We start from the raw sequence: 24,599 nt of genomic DNA, 5'->3' as shown, positions 1-24,599 counted from the left end.
TGGTCACATAAGCACCTAAAATTTTGACAAAGGTGCTTGGAGCAGTCTTGTAATTTGTATGGCACTTCTTCACTCCATTATTGGGCTTGATGAGAGAAACAGGAGCAACATCCGCAGTTGAAGAGCCATACACCAGTTCCTAAACCCTTGCCTGGCGCAGAGTTGGTAGGCTATCCTTCTCTCAAGTACATGAGAGAGGGGAAGGAGACAGGGAGACTGGGAGCAGATGCTCTTACTTTTAACCTATGCTGCTGGACCTGCCAAGACTCAGGATGCAGGGAGAGGTAAAGGCTGTGATTGAGGGGAATGAAGGTAAGAAATAACATGGAAAGTGATGGCAGAGAAAGCAGCAATATTGAGGGGAGAGGGACTTGAAAGAAGGAAGATGTGAAAAGAATATCTACGTAGGAGGGGTAGAGCCAGGGAAAGGAGGAACTTAAGAGGACAAGAGCACCCTCTCTCCCGGCACGCGCACAGGCCACTCGATTCAGGAGGGTGGCCTATGCAAATTAGGGCCCGCGGTAAAAGGAGGCGCTAGGGACACTAGCTCGTCCCTAGTGCCTCCTTTTTGACAGGAGCGGCGGCTGTCAGCGGGTTTGACAGCTGACGCTCAATTTTGCTGGCGGTTCTCAAACCCGCTGCCAGCCAAGGGTTCTGAAAATGGACGCCGGCATAATTGAGTGTCCGTCTTCTGACCCGCGGGCCGATTTTTAATTTTTTTTTTTTTTTACTTTTGGGGCCTCCGACTTAATATCGCTATGATATTAAGTCAGAGGGTGTACAGAAAGCAGGGCCATCAACATGCATTTGCATGTTGCGGGGGTTATTAGTTTCGGGGGGTTGGACGTGTGTTTTCGACACGCTATTTCCCCCTTACTGTATAAGGGGTAAAGCTAGTGCGTCGAAAACGTGCGTCCAAACCTGGGCTAACCATGCGCTCCACCGGAGTGCACTGTACTGTATCGGCCTGAAGATTAGGCAAATCTTTTACTGAACACTAATAACCACCCTATAGTTTTAGATGCAACAGAGGCCTTAAGAGATTCACAGACATCAAAATCAAATATAATTTTTTTTTGAGGGGGGGGGGGGGGGGAAATTCTCAAAATGCTGTTTTATGCATAGAAATGCTTTTTTATAAAATTGACTGCCTGTTTGTGTGAAAGATTCCCCGTGAAGGTTTTCCCAGGTGGGGATAGGGGCGCAGTTTTCACTTGTGTGTGCACAGCGTTTTCCAGATTTTAAAAAGGCATGCACGTAAGTTTACACAGGAAATGCATGTGCTCTGGATAGCAGGTGTAATGGATGCTTTTGGTGAAATCATTTTCAAAGCGAATACAAGCATGTTATGTTCCCTTCTTGAAGACTGGTATAACCCGTGTGTATTTGTTGCGCAAGTTACCTGCAATGTTACAAAATTACCTTCCCTGTGATTTTAATTTTTAAAATAAATTGACATTATGAATTTTAATTAAATTCATTGAAAAACATGGAAAACCTGACTTTTTTTTTTATCACTGCAAAACAGTAGCACAAAACTCTACAGCCAAACTGTAAAGAAGAGTATTGATTTGACTGGATACACCTTTCAGCAGTAACTAATATTGCACATCATATGTTAATACTTTTTCTCGTTTCATCCATGATTTTGCACTTTAGAGTAATGACATCAATATTCTGCTTAAAGCAAAGAAACAAACAAAAAATAAGATATCATGGCATAAGCTCAAAAATAAGCATCATCCCTGATTGAAAGGAAGAGTGAAAACAATCTTCCAGAAAGATAAGCTCTTCCTTTTTCTCTGTGCTACTCCATTCCTCTCTCCTTGCTCTATGCCTCTCCGCCCTTTATCCCTCTTCCCATTCTCTCCTTGCACTCTATGACTCACGCCACTTTCTCACTGTGCTTGTGTTTGGCCTTTTCGCCTTGAATTCTTGTGACTCTCTCTCCTCCTCTGAGCCTATCACTGACTGTTTTCCTCTCTGTCCTTTACTCTTCCCTTTCCCCGTGCCTTTGTCCTCCTCTGCTCCCTAAGATCCGTACTCTTTCTTCTCTGGTCCAAGCCTTTTCTCTCTGCCCCCAGTCCTCCTCCCTGTTCCCTTTGTTTTATTTCTTCCCTGCTCCATACCCCTCTGCCGCCCCCCCCCCCCCCCCATCTCCGCTGACCTTTTCTCCCCCTTCACTGGATGAAATGAAAAAAGGATGATGCTGACACAGTATGGCTATTGCTGGTATTGCAGCCTTTCACTCAACTATACTAAAACTCTGATCACTGTTAGTACTGCAGCCTCAGGACAGAGACAGAGTAAAGCAGAGTTGCTTACCTGTTAACATGTGTTCTCCTAGGACAGCAGGATGTTAGAACTCACACTTGGATGGTAGTCCTCATACATGGGTGACATCATTGGATGGAGCCTGGCACGGAAAATTTATATCAAAGTTTCTGTGCATACGGAGCATGAGGTCCCTCTTCAGTCTCGAAAGACAGAATTACATTAAAGAAAATAGGATAAACCCAACTCCGCAGGGTGGCGGGTGGGTTTCGTGAGGACTAACATCCTGCTGTCCTAGGAGAACACCTGTTATAGGGAAGCAACTCCTCTTTCTCCAAGGACAAGCAGGATGGTAGTCCTCACACATGGGTGAATCCTTAGCTATAGGCTGCTCCCCAACACAAAAGGGGACTAACAGACACCCACCAAGTGCCAACAGGCACAACAATAATGCTGTTGGTAACAGAGAGGGAGACAGCCTGAACCCAAATAATGGGCCCTAGGCAGGGAGAGTTGGGTCCTACACATCAAAGAGGCACTTTCCCAGGCCTGGCACCATGCATTGAAGGTGACCAGTGCCAATGCTTCCTCAGCTTCCCTTGGTGCTTGGCTCGGTCTTTCCACATTGCCGAGGTAGATGACGAGGAACCCAAAGTCCTCGACCTGGAAGAGACTGGCATCGATGGAACCGACAGCCCCGCTGATGTTGATGGCGCAGTGTCAATCGGTGAGGCTCCCGCCAATGCTGATGTCGATGGCTTGGATTTCCTCGACCAGAAGAATTTTTCCATCTTGTCAAGTTAAGCGCGACGTACTTTAGGGGTCATCTGGACACACAAGTAGTAACCCTGATGTCATGCGATGCCCCCAGGCAGAGGACACAGACCTCGTGAGGGTCTGTAATGGACATAGTGCTCGGACACTGGGGGCATTGACGAAAATCGGACAAGGCCATGCCGATCGAAAGGAAAAATGAGAGCGGTGACAGCGGGCGGTCGAAGCTGGTGGGCACCGAGGCACCGCCGCCACAGGGGGGGAACAGAGGCAAAAAGGAGAACCGAGAGGGACCCAGAGTCGATAAAAACCGCGAAAAATCCAAAAACTAGTCTGAAAGTTTTCCAAGGCAATTTTATAAGAAAAAGCAGAGGGTTCACTTCACTGCGAGGCAAAAGCTCTGCGGAAAAAAAAAAAGAGACTGAAGAGGGAACCTGTGTGGATGCGTGGTATATGACATACTGGGCATGCTCAGTACGCACAAAGTTCCAGAAACTTTGATATAAGTTTTCCGTGCTGGGTTCCATTCAATGAGGTCACCCATGTGTTAGGTGTACTATCCTGCTTGTCCTAGGACAGGGATGGCAAACTCCAGTCCTCAAGGGCCGCAGACAGGCCAGGTTTTCAGGATATCCACAATGAGCACGCATGAGAAAGATTTGCATCCAACGGAGGCAGTGCATGCAGATCTTTCTCATGCATATTCGTTGTAGATATCCTGAAAACCTGACCTGTTTGCAGCCCTCGAGGACTGGAGTTCACCATCCCTGTCCTAGGAGAATATATTCTAATAATGTTATTAAAATATATATTATACATATAATTTTTTTAATTACATTTGGACAGAGATATGACCTATTGCATTCATATGGCAGCACCATATAAAATTGATTAGATCCATGACATTAATAAACTGCATTTGTATATTCCCCAATAGCTACCAAGAAAGATCCAGATCAACAACTGTGTGCATCATGCAAAAGGCAGCAAAGAAATGAACTAGTTGCACCTTTATTCCAGTATTTAAAATATAGGATGAAATAAATAAATAGTTTCCATCTGTCATGTTAAGGGGTGGAAAAAAAAAATACAAGCCTCAGGTGCCAGCAAAAATTGTTAGGATCCAAGGTAATTGCTGTTCCATTATTTGCTCTTTTTTCTTTTGGGCTATTTCTTACTTTTCCTTTTTTTTTTTTTTTTTTTATCTCCCCAATCCTTCCAGATTCTCTCCTCTGAACTCATCATTCCCCACAGCTTCTTCCTCTCCTTACAGTCCTTCTCCTGCCACTACATCTTTCTCCCTGGCCTAGGTCCACCAACCACTGTGACTCTTCTCATTGCCCAGGCCCTACCAGCCAACACAACACTTTCTTCCTGGTCCTGCTAGCAACTCCCTATCCCCAGCATTGGACCTGCTGGTATCTCTTCAGTCATGCACCAGGTCCCGAATTTTAGGTGCCCAGGCAATCTGGCACCTGGAAATTTTCCAGCATACCCTCCCCTAAAAAAAAAAAAAAAAGAGGCAGACATCATAAAGTCTTGCCAAGCAATCAACTTTTGAACCAGTTGCCAAGCAGGGAACCATGTTGGCAGCCAGCATCCGTTTTGTCAACATTGGCAACTTGCAACAACTTGCCCCCCTCCATGCCCCCACCCCACCAGTAGTGCAGACCCCATGAACACAAGAAATCAGTTAGAAAATGCTAGGAAAACTGTGTTGGGAAAACACCTGCCATGGCACAGCAAGATAGCCTCTGCCCACCGACCCCCCGCAGTGTATCCAAGCAAGAGGGCCTCGCCATCCAGGCTATTTCTGCCCAACTGGAACTGCCAGGACTGTCCCAAAGGACATGCTGTTTGCCAAAATCCTTGATATCCATCCCCCAAGGTGCCTACCGGCTTGGGTATTCCCGCCCTCTCCAGCTGCAACAAGAGCATATATCCAACACTCAACAGAAGTAAATCACTAACATATTTAACTAACTAACCAATACTGCTTCTAGAGAACATGTACCCCTGGTACCCCCCAACCTGTGTACACTACTAACAAAAGGGCTGGTGGGTGGGATTGTGGCAAGCCCCGGCAATATGGCGGCTGCCGCTGCACAGCAAGAGGGAATTTGAGTTGCTTACCTGTAACAGGTGTTCTCCTAAGACAGCAGGATGCTAATCCTCATATGTGGGTGACATCATCAGATGGAGCCCGGCACTAGAAACTTTGACTTGCACACTGAGCATGCCCAGAATGCCACTATCTATGTGTCCAGGCGGGAGTCCCCCTTTAGTCTTGTAACAAGCAAAAAAATAAAACAACAAAATGCAGGAGAATCCAACTCCACGGATTGGCAGGCGGGTTTCCTGAGGACTAACAAGCTGCTGTCCTAGCAGAACACCTGTACAGGTAAGGCAACTCTGCTTTCTCCTAGGACAAGCAGAATGGTGGTCCTCACATGTGGGTGAATGCCAAGCTATAGGCTGCTCCCAGATACAACAATGGCCAACAGACCCTAACTGGGTGCCAAAAGGCACAAGAAACTATGGTGCTGTTGGTAACAGAGGGAGGCAGCCTGAACTCTAACAATGAGCCCTAGGTAGGGAGAGTTGGATTTAACACTGGAAGATTGAGAAAGACAGATTGGCCGAAGCTACTGTCATGCTGATCATCCTTGTCCAAGCAGTAGTGGGCAGTGAATGTGTCTAAGGAACTCCACGTCACAACCCTGCAGATTTCGGCAACAGGAACCGCCCACAAGTGGGCTACTGACGCCGCCATAGCTCTCACAGAATGAGCTTTGATACGGCCTCCAAGCTAAAGGTCCACCTGCGGATAGCAGAAGCAGATACAATCCGCCAGCCAGATGGGCAGAGTTTGCTTGCTCACCTCAACTCCCAATCTGTTCTTGTCTAAAGATATGAAGAGTTGTGGGGACTGCCTGTGGGCTGTTATGCGTTCTAGGTAGAAAGCTAAGGCTCTCCTGCAATCCAAACTGTGCAGCATCCATTTGCCCTGGTGTGAATGAGGCCTCGGAAAGAAGGTGAGCAGAATGACTGACTGATTTTCATGTCAGTCACCACCTTAGGCAGTAACTTAGGATGCATATGCAGAACCACACTATCAAGAAAGAATTTCATGTAGGGTGGATACGTAACCAAAGCCTGAAGCTCACTGACCCTGCGTGCCGAAGCAACCACCACCAGGAAGAGAACCTTCCAGGTGAGGAACTTCAGATCGCTGGAGCACAGAGACTCGATAGGATCTCGCATGAGCCGTGCCAATACCACGTTGAGGTCCAAGGACACAACAGGAAGTTGGAGGGGAGGCTTCAGCTGAATCAGACCCCGCATAAGTCGCCCTTCTAAGGGCTGCAAAGAGATGGACATACCAGCAACATCCCGATGGTAAGCACTGATGGCACTTAGGTGTATCCTTACTGAATTGGTTTTTAACCCAGTCTCCCAGAGCTGCCACAAACAATCCAGCAGTTTCAGAGTGAGACAGGTGAATGGATCCAAGCCATGACCCTCGCACCAGATGGAGAACCTCTTCCACTTCAGTCTGTAAGACTTCCTAGTGGAAGGCTTCCTAGAAGCAAAAAGCACCTGAGACACGTCAGAGAGGTCAAGGGACCACAGGACTAGCCTCTCAACATCCGGCCAAAGCTAACAACCTGAGGTTGGACTTGCCCCGATCGTGTGTAATCAGATCCAGGGAGGTCCCTAGACTAATCGGGTCTCTGATCAACAGGTTCTGCAGGAATAGGTGCCAGACTTGTCTTGGCCAATAGGGAGCCACCAGGATCATGGTCCCTTGTCCTGCTGGAGCTTTAAGAGTCTTCATTACCAGCAGAAGCAGAGGGTACGCATACAGAAGACCCTTGCCCCAATGGCGGGCGAAGGCTGGTAGTCTGTCTGCCCTGAAGAGAGAGCAGAAGTGGCTCACTTTTCTGTTGCAAGGGGAAGCAAAGTAGTCCATGACTGGGATTCCTCACAGGTGAAAGATCCGGTCTGCTACTGTTTGATCCAGCGCTCACTCTTGTGGTTGGAATGCAATCACATTCTCTGTGATTGCACACTATTCATAGAAGCATGCCTTGCGACAGAGTCCAGGCCCATATCTGCACTGCCTCCTGACAGAGGAGGAATGAACCAGTGCCCCCCTGTTTATATACCACTTCGCTACCTGATTGTCTATCTGGATTAGGATTGCTTTTGTGGGACAAGTGAACCCGAAATGCCCAAAGAGCATAGCGGATCGCCCGAAGCTCCAGGAATTTGATCTGGCATTGAGATTCTTGAGCTGACCAATGACCTTGGGTACAGAGGTTGTCCACATACACCCCCCAACCGAGGGGGGATGCATCAGAGGTCAGTCCGACCTGGGGTGGGGTGAACTTGAAACAGGACCCCTTGCTCCAGATTGGATAGGTCCTCCCCACTAGGACAGGGAGACCTGGAGAGGTGGCGTAATGCACATACATGCATCGAGGTTCTTGGTCGCCTGCGTCCATTGAGACTGTAATGTCCACCGCACTCTGTGCATGCACATATGGGCCAAGGGGGTAACATTGGTTACCGATCAAATACAGAATACAATTCAAAATCCTAATTATCCATAATACCAATTCTACCACCTTATGTTCTCTCCTTCGTATATACAAACCTTCCAGACATTTGAGATCAATGAACAAAAATTTGCTAGATGTACCATCCCCTTGACAGGCTCGTCAAAAATGACCAGGAAAAGAGCGTTTTCGGTTGCTGGCCCGATCCTTTGGAACACTTTACCAGACTCACTAAGAACCATATCCAATCAGAATCACTTCAAAAAAATCATTAAAAGCACATCTCTTTCAACTTGCATTTAAAATTACATCCACCAAATAATTTTTCAAAATCTTAATTTCATTTTTTGACTCAATTGCAATGGCACCATATTACTATTTTAGTATTATTCTAAGTTGTCTTTTAATAGTTTTATGTTTTTAATTTTTTTTATTAATTATATTTTTTGTAATATATTTTTCACTTTTCCTTTTTAGAACGATAGTTTTGTACACAGTTTTGATTAAACATTGTTTGTAAAAGCAGTATAGAAACATTTTTAAATAAATAAATAAACAAACATGGACAGATGGTGCCATGTGACCCAGAAGATGCAGCAGAAGACGAGCTGAAACCTGCTGGCATCAGTGAAACAAACTCGCAAGGGACGATAGGGCAAGTGCTCGATCATGGGGCAGAAACACCCTGGCTTGCACTGTGTCCAGACTGGCCCCGATAAATCCCAGGCGTGGCAATGGGATGAGATAGGACTTGAGGTAATTGATAAACCAGAGACTGCAGCACCCCAATAGTCAGATTGCGTAATGCACCTTGATGAGTGGCACTCTTGATCAGCCAGTCGTCGAGGTAGGTAAACGCGTGTAATCCCCTGATGACGGAGGTGCGCTCCCATAACTGCCAGGCACTTGGGGAAAACATGAGGGGCTGATGCAAAGCCGAATGGCAACACTATCTTAAAAGTGTTCCCTGCCTATAACAAATCGGAGATACTTCCTGTGATTAGGGAAGATCTCAGTGTGGGTGTATGCATCTTTTAAGTTGAGGGAGCACAACCAGTCTGCTTTTTGCAAGAGTGGGATTAGGATGCCCATGGAGACCATCTTGAACTTATCTTTTTGAAGAAACTTGTTCAAGGCTCTGAGATCGAGAATAGGGCGGAGGCCCCCTGTTGTCTTTGGTATCAGGAAATACAGAGAGTAGAACCCCCATCCCTGCTGACGCAGATAAACAGGCTCGACGGCTCATTTCCTGATGAGCAGATGGGGCCCACAATGGGCATGGGGGAGAGTCCGCGGGAACATACCTGAAGTTTAGCCTCTACCCCTGGCAAAAGATGGAGAGAACCCACTAGCCTGAGGTAACGTTGGGCCAGTATTCCGCAAAAACACGCAGCCTGCCCCCAACTGGAGGGTAGGGCGCCGAGGGTACGGCAGTCTGGCTCATGCTCCACTGCTCCTAGTCAAAACCCTGTAGCGGGGCGTTGATGGGGGGGGGGGGGGGGGGGGGGGGGTCTGGCTGAGTCCCGGGAACCCTCTGCTGCCTGGAGCGACCCCAGGAAGCCACGTGTGGCATGTGCACCCTTGAGGCAGGAGGGTAGTATTTTCGCTGGCGAAAGGACTTCTTAGAGCCCTGTCGCGAGGATTTTCTGATTGAGGATGGTGGGTCAGAGGTGCTGGGGGAAAGATGCTGAAGGGTCTCATGGTGGTCCTTCAGCTGGGCCAGCGCATCCCTGACCTTATCCCCGAAGAGATTCTCCCTGGTGCAGGGGAGATCTGTCAGCTTCTCCTGGACCTCCAGACGAATGTCTGAGGCAAGAAGCCAGGCCATCCTTCAGGCGCCAATGTCCACTGCGGCCACCCTGGCCGCCATCTCAAAAACATCATAGGTGGATCGCACCTCGTGTTTCTCTGCCTCCAGACCTTACTGTACACCACCATTGAAAAGGCGTCCTTCTGCTGTTGAGGCAGGCACTTCAACAGTTTCTGGACTTGCTTCCACAAGTTTTGATTGTACTGAGTCATATACGGTTGGTAGGAGGATATGTGGGTATTGAGCATAGCTCCCTGGTAGACCTTCCTACCCAGAGCATCCAACGCCCGATGCATCTGATCTAGAGGAGCAGAGGCGTGAGTGCAGGAGTACTTGGTTTTCTTGAGGGTGGACTCCACCACAACAGATTGATGTGGGAGGTGTCACCTCTCAAACCCCAATGCTTGTTTATTTATTTAATTAAAAGTATTTATATACCGTTTTTACAAATGGAATTTTTATCAAAACGGTTCACAAGAATAATATTAAACTAAAATTAAATTTAAAAGAATAAAAATTACACAAAATCGGTATAATAAACAATCAAAGTAAACACATTTTTACAAAATTAAACTACTCTTAAAAAGAGAAATAAGAAAAAACTTGTGCCATTCAATTACCCTAAAGGTAGAGGAAAAAAAGGGAGGGGGGTTAATTAATTATATGATGATGTGAAAAAAAAAGCAGGGGGGGGGGGATGCACTAAATAAATCGCATTTGCCTTTCGATTGACCAGAGGAACGGACACAGGGTGTGTCCAGATCTTGAGGAGTAACTCCTTGAAAATATCATGGATGGGACAGCCACTATTTCCTTTGGGGCATCCACAAACTTGAGGACTTCCAGCATCTTGTGTCTGGCATCCTCCTCAGTGAGGAGCTGAAAAGGGATGGCCTCCGCTATCACCTGTACAAAGCCCGCAAAGAAAAGGTCTTCCTGGAGTGGGGACCTTCGCCTCTTGTCTGGCGGAGAGTTCCGATAGAAGGTCGTCAGAGTCTTCTGAAGAGGATTCAGAGCTATCCTCCTCCCATGGATCATATGGAGGCTCCTCCTTGCCAAGGTCTCCTGGGGGCTGATGTGGAGGGTCCCTGCCCAAGCCTCTCTGTTTGGGCCCCAAAGACATCGACCACCCCTTTGACCCCCGATGGCCCAGGGCCAGAATTGGGGAATCACAGCCACGGAACTGGCGCCTCTGCAGGTGTCATTGACCGCGCTGATTCTTCCTCCTCCTCGGACCCGATCATGGGAATCGTTCCGGAGGTGGGCATCAGTGGCCGCTGGGGCACAGAGGTATCCCGGGCACCAATTGCATCGTAAGTACGCCCAAAAGGATGTCTAAATGCTTGAGCAGGGGCGCCAAATCCAGCATCGGCATGGGGACTGGTGCCGATGGCGGATCAATACCCCGCAGGGCTTGTAGTACCACTAGCTGAACACTGCGATCCAACTCCTCTTCAAAGTCCACTGAGGAAAGAACAGACTGAGGAGGAGGAGGAGGAGAAGGCATCATCACAGTCTCCTCGGAATCCTGAGGAGGCTCAGTGCCCAGCACCAGTATTGGTGAGGAACGCCTGGGACTCCCCCAGGTCTGATAGAGGCCAAGGCCTCCTCTCCATAGGGCTGCTTCGGAGCCAGCACAGCAGACACTGGTGTTGTGTAAGGACGGCAATTGGTGACAATGCTTGCGGGATTTCCTTCGGTGCTCGGCCCAATCTTTCCCGGCAATGAGGAAGGCGAAGATCCAAATGTCTTGGAATGTGAGGACACTGGAGATGGCCCATCTCCGGCCCCTCTCTCTTGAGAGGGACCCGGAGGAGAAGAGAGGGACAGCATATCTAGCAGCTCCCTCCAGCCTCCCGGTGTCGACGCCTCCAATGCTGGAGTAGATGGGTCAGACTTTTTGTGCCTAGAAAGCTTTTCCACCTTATCCAGCCAGGCGCAATGGCCTTTGGTCACAGAGAGTGTACCCCCGGACATCATGCAACGCTCCCAGGCAGAGGATACAGACCTCATGCGGATCAATGAGAGACATGGTGCACGGGCACTGAAGGCATTATTGAAAACCGGACAACATAAAAAACAGCCGGCAAGTGATCGATGGCTGGTGGCCACCAAGAATCGACACAATGGAAATCGACCGCAACAAGGGAAAAAATTTAACCTACCGTGCCGCAGGAAGGATACCGATCAGTGGAAGGGAGACCTGACACAGAGACCGCCGAGAAAACGACGGACAGACTCTGCCTCGCGGTAGTGGACCTCTACTTTCAAACACTTCGCGGAAAAAAATGAGACTGAAGGGGGACCCTGCGTGGATGCATGGATAGTAGCATGCTGAAAGAAGGGAGATCATCCATGACGTCATGGGAAGAGACTGCGAGAGTTCTCCTAGGCCAAGCAGGATGGTAGTCCTCGCATGTGGGTGATCTCAGATGGAGCCCAGCATGGAACATTTCTAGAAACTTTGACTGGCACACTGAGCATGCCCAGCATGCCACTATCCATGCGTCCCACGCAGGGACCTCCCATTTCTCCGAGTTGCTGAAAGAAGCTTCCCACATACACAGGAACTGAACCTGGGGGCAGGGTGGGAGGGCTGCGGAGGCTGAGTGGGAGATTAAAGCTGGGCAGGTTGCTAAAACTGAGGAAGGGAAATGAGGTTGGGGGCCTGTTGATGCGCAAAGAAAAAGGAATGAGCTGCTGAGGAGGGAGCTCGAGATGGGGAGAGGGATGTGAGACAAAATTCATGCTTGTGGGGGATGGGTGTTTATCCCATGCCCTTCTGAATTCCTTTACCATCTTTGTCCTCACTACCTTTTCTGGGAGAGCATTCCAAGCATCCATCACTCTTTCCGTGAAAAAAACCCCCCAAAAAAACTTCTTGACGTTGGTCCTGACCCTACTCCTTTGGAGCTTCATATTATGACCCTTTGGATCTACAGTTTTCTTTCTATCGACAAGGGATTGATTCATATGCATTATTAATAATTTCAGATATTTAAAAGTCTATATTATATCTCCCTGTCACTCCTCTCCTTAGGATATACATATTTAAGTCCTTAAGTCTTATTACTTTTTTGGTAGCCCTTCTTAAGACCATTTCCATACTGTCTCTATCCTTTGAGTTATGATCTCCAGAACTGAACAAAATACTTCAGATGAGGCCTCACCAACGACCTGTACCTTTTTTCTGCTGGTTATGCCTCTCCATGCAGCCAGGAATCCCTCTGGCCTTAGCCACCGCTTGTCACATTACTTCAGTCGCCTTCAGATCATCAGACACCATCACACCACGGTCTCTCTTCCTGTCTGTGTACATCAGACTTTCTCCCCCCATCACACACAGCTTCTTTGGATTTCTGTACCCCAAAATGCATGACTCTGCAATTCTTGGTATTGAATCCCAAGCTGCCAAACCTTCAACCATGTCTCAAGCTTACTCAGATCTCTTTTCATTTTCTCTACTCCTTCAGATGTGTCTGCTCTGTTGCAGATCTTAGTATCGTCCACAAAAAGCAGACTTTTCCTTCTAACCCTTATGCAATATCATTCACAAAGACGTATAAATAATTTTTTATTTTTTTTTTAAGAGATGTGCAAAACTTGAATCTTTCGTATTTCCTGCAGTTCGGGCCTTTGTAATTCAGGGGACCTCAATTTCAGGTTAGTGTGCACTAACCCAAAAACCAGATTTTCCCGAAAATTTGGTTTGGTTTTTGGGCTCCCCGAACCAGGATGAATTAGGCAATTTCAACGAAATTGCCTAATTCGTCTTAAATGATTGCACATCCCTAATAATTTTTGGTGGCAGAGAACCTGAAACAGTAACAGAAAGGAAGTTTATCATCTGCAGATTGGAAAGATTTCTGTTGTCATAGTTATGGCAGCAGCTTGAATGCTACATGTGGTTGGGGCTGGCAGCCTGCTTAAACCTGATGCAAGGGGGATGGAGAAGCTGTGGGAAGGCTGCCAGAAAATCACTGCTGCTGAGTTTGAAATGTTACTGCTGTTGCTGAAATGGCAAGTTTCTTTGGTGTCTCTCTTCACAGGAGCTCCATTTAGCTAAGCTGCTTAGTTAAGCTTAAGAACAGAGCTACCTTTGCTGGTACGCGAGTCCAAGAGCTACTAATTCAGGCTCCAGCTGGAATCAGGTTTTTCTCTTATTTTTATTTCTAGTTTAAAGGGTTGCAGTTGTATATTATTTTGGCTGAGTCTAAATTACAGGAATTTAAAAACAGACAATTCTCAGCATTTCTTAAAAATCTGAAAAGTGCCACTAATTTTGATGTGGGCATCTGTCCCAAGAATCATGCAGAGCATGGTAGCTAACAGCAATGAAACACTCCTCACATTTTGTGCATGCGATTTTCCCCTTTAATTCTCATATATTTTGTTTTAAATGAATGATCACATGGGGAAGAACATCACTGCTATCTTCGTCACTGTGCAAGAAATTATTTTAACTTCACTGCTGATTTGAAAACAAAAGTATTAATACCAAATCTGCAAAACAGGAAATGATACTGTGCTTACCATGTCCGTAGATGTTTCCAATGAACTATGGTTATTTTGTGCACTGAGAATGGGAAAAATCAGTGCACAACACAATGGCATGTTTTGTGTGCTCACTAAGATCACTGAGAAGGCAGGCCCACTGTTTCTCACTATTTAGCAAGGAGATACTATCGCCAGGGCTGCCACTCCTTCAGCCATGAGGACAACATAACCCCCGTCCCCCATGGACCCAAAGAGCAGAAGATTAGCAATTATCAATGTAACAGATCTTCCACTGCCCAAGAAACACTTTAACAATCTCCTGGTTTTGCTGGACATTCTGGTAAGAGTACCTTGGGGCAACAGGGCTAGAATATGTGGGAACAACAGTGGAAATTATGGCCTTGAACATTTCTTTTGCTTTTCTGGCAAGGTGCCAGGAATAGCAGCCAGATTCTTGTATGAGCGAAGCAGACAACACAAGGGGTTGGGTTTTTTCCTTCTCAAATCTTTGCATCTTTAGGAAAAGACAGAGGACTTGCTTTAAGTTCTGGTGCATGAGGAGAACAATCAGATCTGGGAACCAACTGTTATTAGCAAACAACTAATCAGAGGCTTCTGAACCAGACAGTACGAGCCCAGGAGACCCAGTAGGAAGTGCCGTGTTGGTTGAATGTAGCCACCACACGGGACTGATCAAACAGTGGACAACCACCAATAAGGGCATGCCATTTTTGTGGGTATTTTTGCTTGCTTTATTTTGTTCTTTTCTGCTTTTCTTTCCTCTCTTCTCCCCATGTATCAGTCTATTCCTTTTCCCTTCTTCTTTCCAGTCACCTTTCTTCCCTCTCTTCTCCATCGTCTCTTACTCCCGCCCAACCAGCCTGCCTTTCCTTTTCTCTTTGTTAGAAGCAGCTCCTGTGGGCTGCAGTGACAGCAGAAGCAACTGGAGGTCGACTCGGGCTACAGCAGGAATTACCAGAAGCCAATTTTTAGGTACCCTGGTAACCAGATGACAGTGCATGCGAGAGAGATACTGAAAATAGCAAAGACAGAGAGGGGAGGACATGAGCAGGATGGAGAAAAAGGTAGACAGCAAAGAGAGGCTGCGAGAGGCAAAGCGGGGAGGAGGATCTGGACATACAAGGGAAGTTTGGGGTTTTACTCACTCTGTGATTAGTAATGGGAGTAGAAAATTCTCTCAGCATTTTCTGGTGCATATGATGGTACCTGAAACTGCTGTGTCCCTATTAACACACCTTTTCTGTGGGTAGGTATTTTATTTCATTTTTTACTTTATGTTAAATTTTTAGCTTGTGCCTTTTCATTGGTAGCTCAAGGTCAGTTACATTAAATATTTCCCTGTCCTGTGAGGGCTCACAATCTAAGGGCCTGATTTACTAAGGCTTCTCTCCTATTCCTTGTCTATGAGAAACATGCTTAATAAATAAGGCCCTAGGTACCTGATTCACTAAGGGGTAGATTTTCAGACAAGCGCGAACAGCCTACTTTTGTTTGCGCTCCAGGCGCAAACAAAAGTACGCTGGATTTTAGTAGATACGCGCGTAGTCGCGCGTATCGGCTAAAATCCTGGATCGGCGCGCGCAAGGCTATCGATTTTGTATAGCCTGCGCGCGCCGAGCCGCGCTGCCTCCCCCCGTTCCCTCCAAGGCCGCTCCGAAATCGGAGCGGCCTTAGAGGGAACTTTCCTTTGCCCTCCCCTCACCTTCCCCTACCTAACCCACCCGCCCGGCCCTGTCTACACCCCCCCCTTACCTTTGTCGGGGGATTTACGCCTCCCGGAGGGAGACGTAAATCCCCCGCGCGCCAGCGGGCCTGCTGCGCGCCGGGCCGCGACCTGGGGGCGGGTACGGAGGGTGCGGCCACGCCCCCGGGCCGTAGCCACGCCCCGTACCCGCCCCCAAAACGCTGCCGACACGCCCCCGGAACGCCGCGACGACCGGGCCCGCCCCCCGACACGCCCCCCTCCGAGAACCCCGGGACTTACGCGAGTCCCGGGGCTCTGCGCGCGCCGGGAGGCCTATGTAAAATAGGCTTCCCGGCGCGCAGGGCCCTGCTCGCCTAAATCCGCCCGGTTTTGGGCGGATTTAGGCGAGCAGGGCTCTGAAAATCTACCCCCATGGGTTTTTCCCACAGACACAAAATGGGAGAAAAGGCTTAGTGAATCTGGCTCTTAAGTTTGTACATGAGGCAAAAGAGTTAAGTAACTTGCCCAAAGTCACAAGGAGAAACAGCAGGATTTAAATTCTGGCTTCCCTGGTTTGCAGCTTGCTGCTCTAACTGTGAGGCTACTTCTCCACTAACAGAAGGGATAAAGGAAGAGAGCTACCTTCTTGGCGGCACCAACCTGCAGGAAAGCCACATGGGCAATTACATTTCGGTTCTTGGTACTATCATGTGTTCCAGAAGATGCTGATGGAATTTCCAGTGCCCCTCTGCCCCGTCTTCTGAACATTCACGGATCTTAGCTCCAGTAGCTTTGATGCATGAAAAAAGTTTTTAGGCTAGTGCAGATGGATCTCAAATTGTATGCCCCATATAAGCATGTGCATAGATATATTTAAATGGATATATAGATATATACACAAATATATACCTACACACACACAATTATATATAATCCATGAGGTACAAAAAAAGGGTGAATATTGTTTAGTGGAAAAGAAAGAATGTAATGGGAATTTACCTAAAAATGGGTCAGAAGAGAGAAGAATTTCAGAATAAGAACAGAGTTTCATAGAGAACATGTATTAGTCAGCCAACTTACAAGAGGAACATGTGGGGCCAGGCCTTTGAATATTCCTCTAGGTTTGCCTGTTCTATAAGGCACAGGGTTAGTCAGCTGATAGTGATATGGGCTGACAAGAGGATCTGCATACATCCAGGAACCTGAAAGCTTTCATACACTTGGGACACCTGGATTAAGACAAACAAAACACTACCCAAATAGGGGCAGATTTTTAATCCTTCGTACGCGGGGTACATTTGTGCACGTTGCACGGCGCGCACAAACGTACACCCGATTTTATAACATGCGCGCGCTGCCGCGTGCATGTTATAAAATACAGGGTTGGCGCACGCAAGGGGGTGCACACTTGTGCACCTTGCGCGCGCCGAGCCCTAGGGGAGCCCCGATGGCTTTCCCCGTTCCCTCCAAGGCCGCTCCAAAATCAGAGCGGCCTTGGAAGGAACTTTTCTTTCGCTTCCCCCCACCTTCCCCTCCCTTCCCCTATCTAACCCACACCCCCAGCCCTACCTAAACCCCCCCCACCCTATTTTTTTTTATGCCTGCCTCTTGCAGGCGTATCTTGCGCGCACCGGCCATCTGCCGGCATGCGAACCTCCGGCACGGCTGCTGTGCCGGAGGACTCGGGACCATCCCCGGATCGGCACCACGCCCACGACCCCGCCCCTTTTTCAAAGCCCTGGGATATACGCATGTCCCGGGGCTTGCGCGCAACACCGAGCCTATGCAAAATAGGCTCGGCGCGCGCAGGGGTAGGTTTTCGGGGTTACATGAAAATCTACCCCATAGTGTCCAGCGTAATATGAAGACAGGTCCTCATAGTAGTGTCTATTCTACAAAAAAAACATCATAGATGTTTGAGAAATTATCCATAGGTGTAAATCTCCCTGGGACAGAGATGAATATCCCTGATCTGAAGATCCATTTTGCAACATATATAAGAAAAAACCGTATTCCTACCTGAGGTCAGCCTCTGGGACGTGGGATTGGATGAAATGAGTTAGTGAATCCCGAATTATTTTTTCCATGTTTCTGCAGATGGATATCTTCAGAGAAGAAAAAGAAACAAATATTTGGGTTTTAAAGGAAACTATCAGGAAAAATGAGAAAGTGAAAGAAGGACCATATTTTTCTAAACTCTCTTTTTAGAGCTGCCTTTCCTTTTTGGTTCAGCCCTTTTGCTGTTTTTCCCCACTGTTTTTGATATAAATATGAAGGTATTAAACCCTTGATGGTCCATACTGCAATGGCTGTCACTTGCATACAGTTAAGGCCAGATGTCCTCAAGTTTTTTTCTATTTTGTCTCTATAGGAAAAATCCTTAGCACACCTGACCCTTAGAGTGTTACTGGAGATCGTCAGGATGGGTCAATCCTATTACTTTAATTTGCACATCTAGGTGGCTGCAGTAGGACTATAAAACTTGCTAGTTATTCCCATTTAATCATCCATAACAATGCACACAAAACCATTTAAGGCAATTATTAGTAAAAGGTTCAAGTAAGTTCATTTTGTGTATGTTCATACAATTAAAAATAAGATCCTAAATTTACCGGCACAGAACATCTCAAAATATAAACCTTCAGCAATCTGAGATTCACCTAGAACAGAGCACACCAACCTCTCCCCATTCAAGCTTCTATTTATGAATTTTTGCAGCGCGTTAATGATTTGCTGTACAACCGCTGATCGTACTTTGTTTTCCCTCAGCTGAAACATGCCAACCACTAACATATCATTAAAAAAAAATGTTATAACTGAGTGCAACCCCTCCCCCGCCACTTCACCATGGATCAACCTCAGCAAGTACAGGAGTGAGAAAAAAAAAACCTTTCTGCAGCCTCGGTACAGGGTTCCTTCTGTATCGGGAGACTCATAAATACAAAAAAAGAAAACACCATGGTTGTGTTCCAAAGCAAAAAAAAAGAGAATTTATTCAGAGTCCCACAAGAAAAATCTACTTTGGCAAAAACAATCAGCAGTCTCAGAAAAAAAAAAATTTAAGGAGAAAGGAAAACTTCAAGCAATACACTTCATGGCTCTTAGAGGAAATCTCCAAAGTTCTCATAACAGTTACGCTCAGTTCTTTTTCATCCATTACTCTTAATCCAAGTCTCCTGTCACTTCCACAATCTCTTGCTGAGGCCCTTTTCTTCTCTCAGGCTCCCTCAAGGGAAAAACTGCAGTGGGATTCTTCTCTCAGCTTCCTCAGGCCAGCCTGCCATTCCTACGGACCGAGGAGTCCTTTCCTCCCAGTTATTCACAGCTGGTACTGGGGCAACTTCTTCAAATTTACTCCATCCAGCAGATGCCAAGAGTATTTCACTGCTCCTCTCTCCAAGAAGTCTGGCTTGGACTCCTTGGCTTCTTCAGACAGTTCCCACAACCCCTTGTGTCTCACGGGAAGCACCTTTATATGCTGCCTTAAACCCATTCCATCTGGGGAAGACACCCACCATTCATCACTGTCTAAGCTCCCTCCTAGCTACACCTCCCATTACTGGAACGTTCCACATTTTACTGAACAGTTCCTTGCTCGTGAACCTAAACAGGGGTCACCAGTAGTGTCCAATGTACCATGCATCTGATGTCACCCAAACATTTATGATGCATTTAACCTGCCAATTATTGCATTACAATGTATCTGGATGTAACTGCACTTTATTATAAATGTACTGAATGTAACTTCTGCATTGTATCTAATTGTCCTTTGATGAATCTAGCTGTTACTGATGTTACCTTAGGTTATGCAATCTATTTAAACTGCTCTTTGTTGTATTTACAATGTTTATATCACTTTGTAAAATTGATATTTTCATCAATAAAGTTTATTTTGTTTATAAAGAAAAGTTGTTAATAGTGCAAGACAAAGCAATGGAAATGAAAACTTATCCCACACAGGAATTGGAGAAATCTAAACACTGCTCTAGCAAGGTCTCTTAACCCTGGCTCTGAAAGAATCGGTTCTTTCTCCATGTTCAGTTTGTCCTCGCCTTCAGTGTGCCAAATAGAAGTAGTATAGCGCTAGACGTTCTGGGATCCTTATAAGGCTAATTCAATGAAGCAGTCCATGAAAATATTTTCAAAGCATTTCCTACTTTTATTCACAGAGTGCAGGAAAAGTTTTGGTCCCTCGATACGGACCATGTTTCACCACATGGGCTGTGTCAGGAGGGACAGAAGCCCAAAGTCTCAACTAGTATCGTGTCCCAATGGATTCAGAACAACTGGATCCACACGCACATAAAGGAAATGCTAGATGTGCAATGGGGTTTAAAGCACGGGCCTTGCGAAGTTGTTTCGGACCTGGTTTTTAAAGAGCTTGGAAGAGTGATATCAAGTGGCAATCGGCCATCCAAAGCGGGAGCAATTTATGTACAGGCTGGGTAGTGGGGCAGGTGCCTTAATACACTGCTGTATCCGTGGCACTCGGGGCGGTCTCTGCTGTGCCTACTACCCAGCCTGTACACAAATTGCTATTATTCTAATAATAGCCACACCTTCCAAACTACATGTCATGGGCACTAGAATTGGAGAAAGAATAGTGCAGCGATTCTCTGTCAGAAACTTTCACAAACTTGGTTCCCTCAGATCCAAAGGAAGAGCGGCAAGGCTGCAGAACACCCCAATAGAAGCCTCCAGATTCAAGTGTGCATCGACTGCCTGCTCTGTAGGGGAAATATCAGTTTTAAGCTGCAGCTCACTGGGTGAATGCTAGTGTGTGGAAGAGAACTGTATAGTGTCTCTATCCTGAAAAAAGACAACATGGAATGGCTGGAATGAGGATACCAGACAGAACACAGACTAGTTGTCTGCCAGTCAAAATATCAAAAGATCTCCAGGCCACACTCAAAGGAATTCCTCCGAAACAGGTCCCCTTTTGTTTAGTTGTATGCATTATTGTATAGACGCACTAATAGTTGTATCCCAGTCAGACACTATACCGGTACATGCTTTGATGAGTTTTAATGGCCCAAATGTTGTGGTGACCCAAGCTAATGTCTCTCCTGAATCCTGCTCACTAGGCTGGCAGAGAATGGGACATAGCCTCCACCAGGGAGGGAAGAAGATCCCAGACATTGTGCAGCTAGATAAAAAGTTCCAGTGGTCTATGGCCTTCAGTGGAGGATGATCATGTAACAGCTTGAAAAGTGGCAATATGGCAAACAGGACCTAAAAAATAAATCCTGGTACCTGCATTCCACATTGCTTCTGTTTTGGAATGGTAGTAGCCACAGTTCAAGCAGGTTCTGACTAGGCTAAAAGTCAACTTATTGTAGGAAAGTACTGTATTTTGCACTCCATAAGACGCACTTTTTTTCCCCCAAAAATGGGGGGGAAATGACTGTGCGTCTTATGGAGCAAATATTAAAAAAAACAAACAAAAAAAAAACAACTACCTACAACTCCCCACCCTACTGACCCCCCCAAGACTTGCTAAAGTCCCTGGAGGTCCAGCAGGGGTCCGGGCGCAATCTCCTGCACTCGCACCGTCGGCTGCCAGTATTCAAAATGGCGCCAATAGCCTTTGCCCTTACTATGTCACAAAGACTACCGGTGCCAATGGTCGGCCCCTGTCACATGGTAGGAGCACAAGATGGCGCCGGCCGTCCATTGCTCCTACCATGTGACAGGGGCCAACCAATGGCACCGGTAACCCCTGTGACATAGTAAGGGCAAAGGCTATTGGCACCATTTTGAATACTGGCAGCCGACGGCCCGAGTGCAGGAGATTGCTCTCAGACCCCCGCTGGACCACCAGGGACTTTTGGCAAGTCTTGGGGGGGGGGTCAGGAGGGTGGGGGGTTGTAGTTAATTAAATTTAAAGTGTTGGGATGGGGAATGGGGACAAAAAAAACATTTTATGCCCTCCCCTAATTTGCTCCATAAGACGCACAGATGCCCGGAAACAGAGCCGGTTTAGCACACCATTTTTTTTTTTTTTTCCCCGCTCTGAATCCTATGTGTGTCTTATGGTCAGATGAGTCTTATGGATTGAAAAATACGGTACTTCTCCCTCTTACAGAGAAATGTAGTTTTGTGCGCTAATTTCCTTTCTGTGGGTCCTGCCAGACCAGTCCAGGCACCTGGTTTTATGCTCTCCTACCAGCAGATGGAGACAGACACAACTAGTTTGCTGACATTACCCTATGTAGGGTCTCTAGCCTGCCAGTATTCTTTGTAACAAGCTAAATCCATAACTCTTCCCTAATCACCGTGCTTCCAAGAGAGACAACCAACACCAATTGGGCTAAACAAACCTGCCCGAAGCCATAAACTCAACATTATAGGAGTGGAATTACACAGCCACTTAAAAGAACAGGAATTATTGTAAACCTGTAGACAGAGAGGAAAAGCAAAATATGGCAGTCCATAAGGGTCCTGGACTGGTCTGGCAGCACTCAAAGAAAAGAAATTGGCAGGTAAGACTACATTTCTCTTTCCTCTTTCTATTATCAGTTATTTACTCTTTCGGATAATAGAAAGACTAGGGGGCACTCCATGAAGTTAGCATGTGGCACATTTAAAACTAATTGGAGAAAGTCCTTTTTCACTCAACGCACAATTAAACTCTGGAATTTATTGCCAGAGGATGTGGTTAGTGCAGTTAGTGTAGCTGTGTTTAAAAAAGGATTGGATAAGTTCTTGGAGGAGAAGTCCATTGACTGCTATTAATTAAGTTGACTTAGAAAATAGCCACTGCTATTACTAGCAACTGTAGCATGGAATAGTCTTAGTTTTTGGGTACTTGCCATGTTCTTATGGCCTGGATTGGCCACTGTTGGAAACAGGATGTTGGGCTTGATGGACCCTTGGTCTGACCCAGTATGGTATGTTCTTAGTAATCTTAGTAAACTCTTCGTCTAGCCAGACCAGTACAGACACCTGGGATGTACCAAAGCCATCCCTCAGACAGGGTAGGATACTGCAAAAAGAGTTCTCAATAAGCCAGAACTGAACATGATCTCCTCTCTGGATCAAACATCCAGTCAGTAACACTTTGTTTAGAAATACAAGGATGTCCAAGTAGTTGCCTTGCAGATTTCCATCAGGGACACAAAGTTCTTGTCCATGGTGATGCCTGAATCCTGGTCAAATACACCCGAAGACATCTGGGAAATGTAAACCTTTAATGATTAAAACTGATTGCTTTTTTAATCCATTGGGCTATTGAAGCTTTCAAGTCTGCCTCACCTTCCGTTGACCACTGAAAAGGATGAATAAATGGTCTGACCTTCTAAACAGACAAGAGGATTCTGTGAACATCCAACTGATTAAGATCCTTGTAGCCTTCAGAGGAGAATTCTTTCTTGAAGTAGTAGAGTAAAAACATCTTAGGTGGAACTGCGATACTAACTTGGGTAAAAAGGTTAGACCATGTGAATCAACACTGCTTCCTGTAAATCTCACAAAAGATTCTACAGGACATGGCCTGCAATTCCAAAATTCATCTCACTGAACAGATATCTGCTAGGATGACTATTTTAAGAGATAGACCTTATAATGATGCACCTTTGACAAGCTTGAATGGAGAGGTACTCGCAATCTTTGGACCACATTCAGCTCCCAAAAGGGTACCAATTCCCTCCTGGGAGGACAGCTATGTTTCACTCTTCTTAGGAAGCACGAAGCATCCAGATGACCTGATAGAGGAGTGCCTTGAAGATATTGCCTATAGACACCTTAAGACAATTTAGCACCATTCCTTTCTCCAGGCCCTCTTTACAGGAAAGTCAAATTTGATACAACTGACACTTAAAAAGGGGATAGCACTCTTTCAGTACACAATGCTTCAAATAGCCTCCATATCCTAATGTAAACTAGGGAAATGGATATTTTCTGGGACTGCAAAAGAGCAATTACCAGCTTGCCTGAATAGCCCTTCTTATTTAGACAAGCCTGCTCAAGGACCAGAATAAGAAAATGGAATTGTATCCTACGGCACTGCTTTCTTATCCCGATCTTGCAGTTTTTCGTAAAAAGATTAATTTGTTTGAATCAGGTAGCATTTGGACAATAAGTGTGCATTTGTTCTTTGATTCAGCTGGATATAATTATGTCATGTTTAATCAGTTTTAATTTGTAAATTGTATTGTTTTAACTGTTTTATTATGAGTGCACTAATGTGGTCCACTCAGCACAGTTTTTCTGCTATGGGCGGAATATAAGCATTTAAAATCTACTAAATAAATGAAGCTTGACCGACGTGCCGCAAATGCGCAGTAGAGAGGAATTCTACCGTGCATGTGCAGGCAGCATGTCGGTCAGAGCTTGCCAGTAACCAAAATGGCGCGGCGAGGAGCAAGAGCAGTAATGGCGGCGGCGAGCAGTAGCGGCGGCGCGCGCGAGGGAGGGAGGGACCTCCCCCAGAGATCTTCCGTCTGTGCCATCCGAAGGGGTTGTGAATGAGGGGAGGGAGGAGGAAGTGACTGAGGGGAGGGGAGGAGGGGGAGAGAGTGACTGAGGGGAGGGGGGAGAGAGTGACTGAGGGGAGGGAGGAGGGAGTGACTGAGGGGGAGGGAGGAGGGGAGGAGAGGGAGGAGAGAATGAGGGATTAGGAAATGGACTGAAAAAAAAAAAGGTTAATGTAGCCCGTTGTTAGGGGCTTAACAGCTAGTAAGTAAATAAATAAATACTGGTCCCAGTGCCAAAAGATTCCTGTCCTGGGGAAGCTGTAGAGATTCCCCCTCTAAGTCTCATAAGTTCCATATACCACAGATGCCTAGGCCAATTGGATGCATCAATATACCAGAAAAAAAGAAAAAAGGGGGAGGTCTCCTCATAGCTGCCAAAAAATTTCTTAACCTCACTCTACAATCTATCAATACTATACCTAAACTGGAGGTAGGCTTATTCAAATCAAAGTCGCTCCAAATCCTCCTCACCTATGCTCCCCCTGGACTTTTAGATCAAGACG

At 46.5% G+C, this 24,599-nt stretch overlaps 1 protein-coding gene across 1 annotated transcript in view; it reads right to left on the bottom strand.

Moving 5' to 3' along the window:
* Positions 1 to 24,599, bottom strand: part of CUEDC2 (CUE domain containing 2) — a 108,972-nt gene that overhangs the window by 70,877 nt on the left and 13,496 nt on the right. The window contains exon 3 of the mRNA XM_029609111.1: positions 17,642 to 17,727. Coding sequence (XP_029464971.1) covers positions 17,642 to 17,709 — 68 coding nt within the window. The 5' untranslated portion in view covers positions 17,710 to 17,727. The remainder of the gene's footprint in view (positions 1 to 17,641; positions 17,728 to 24,599) is intronic.

The sequence above is a fragment of the Rhinatrema bivittatum genome, chromosome 7 (genome assembly GCF_901001135.1).
Source record: "Rhinatrema bivittatum chromosome 7, aRhiBiv1.1, whole genome shotgun sequence".
Taxonomy (NCBI): domain Eukaryota; kingdom Metazoa; phylum Chordata; class Amphibia; order Gymnophiona; family Rhinatrematidae; genus Rhinatrema; species Rhinatrema bivittatum.
The sequence above is the reverse complement of the archived record's forward strand: the minus strand, read 5'-3'. Positions and strand labels throughout refer to the sequence as shown.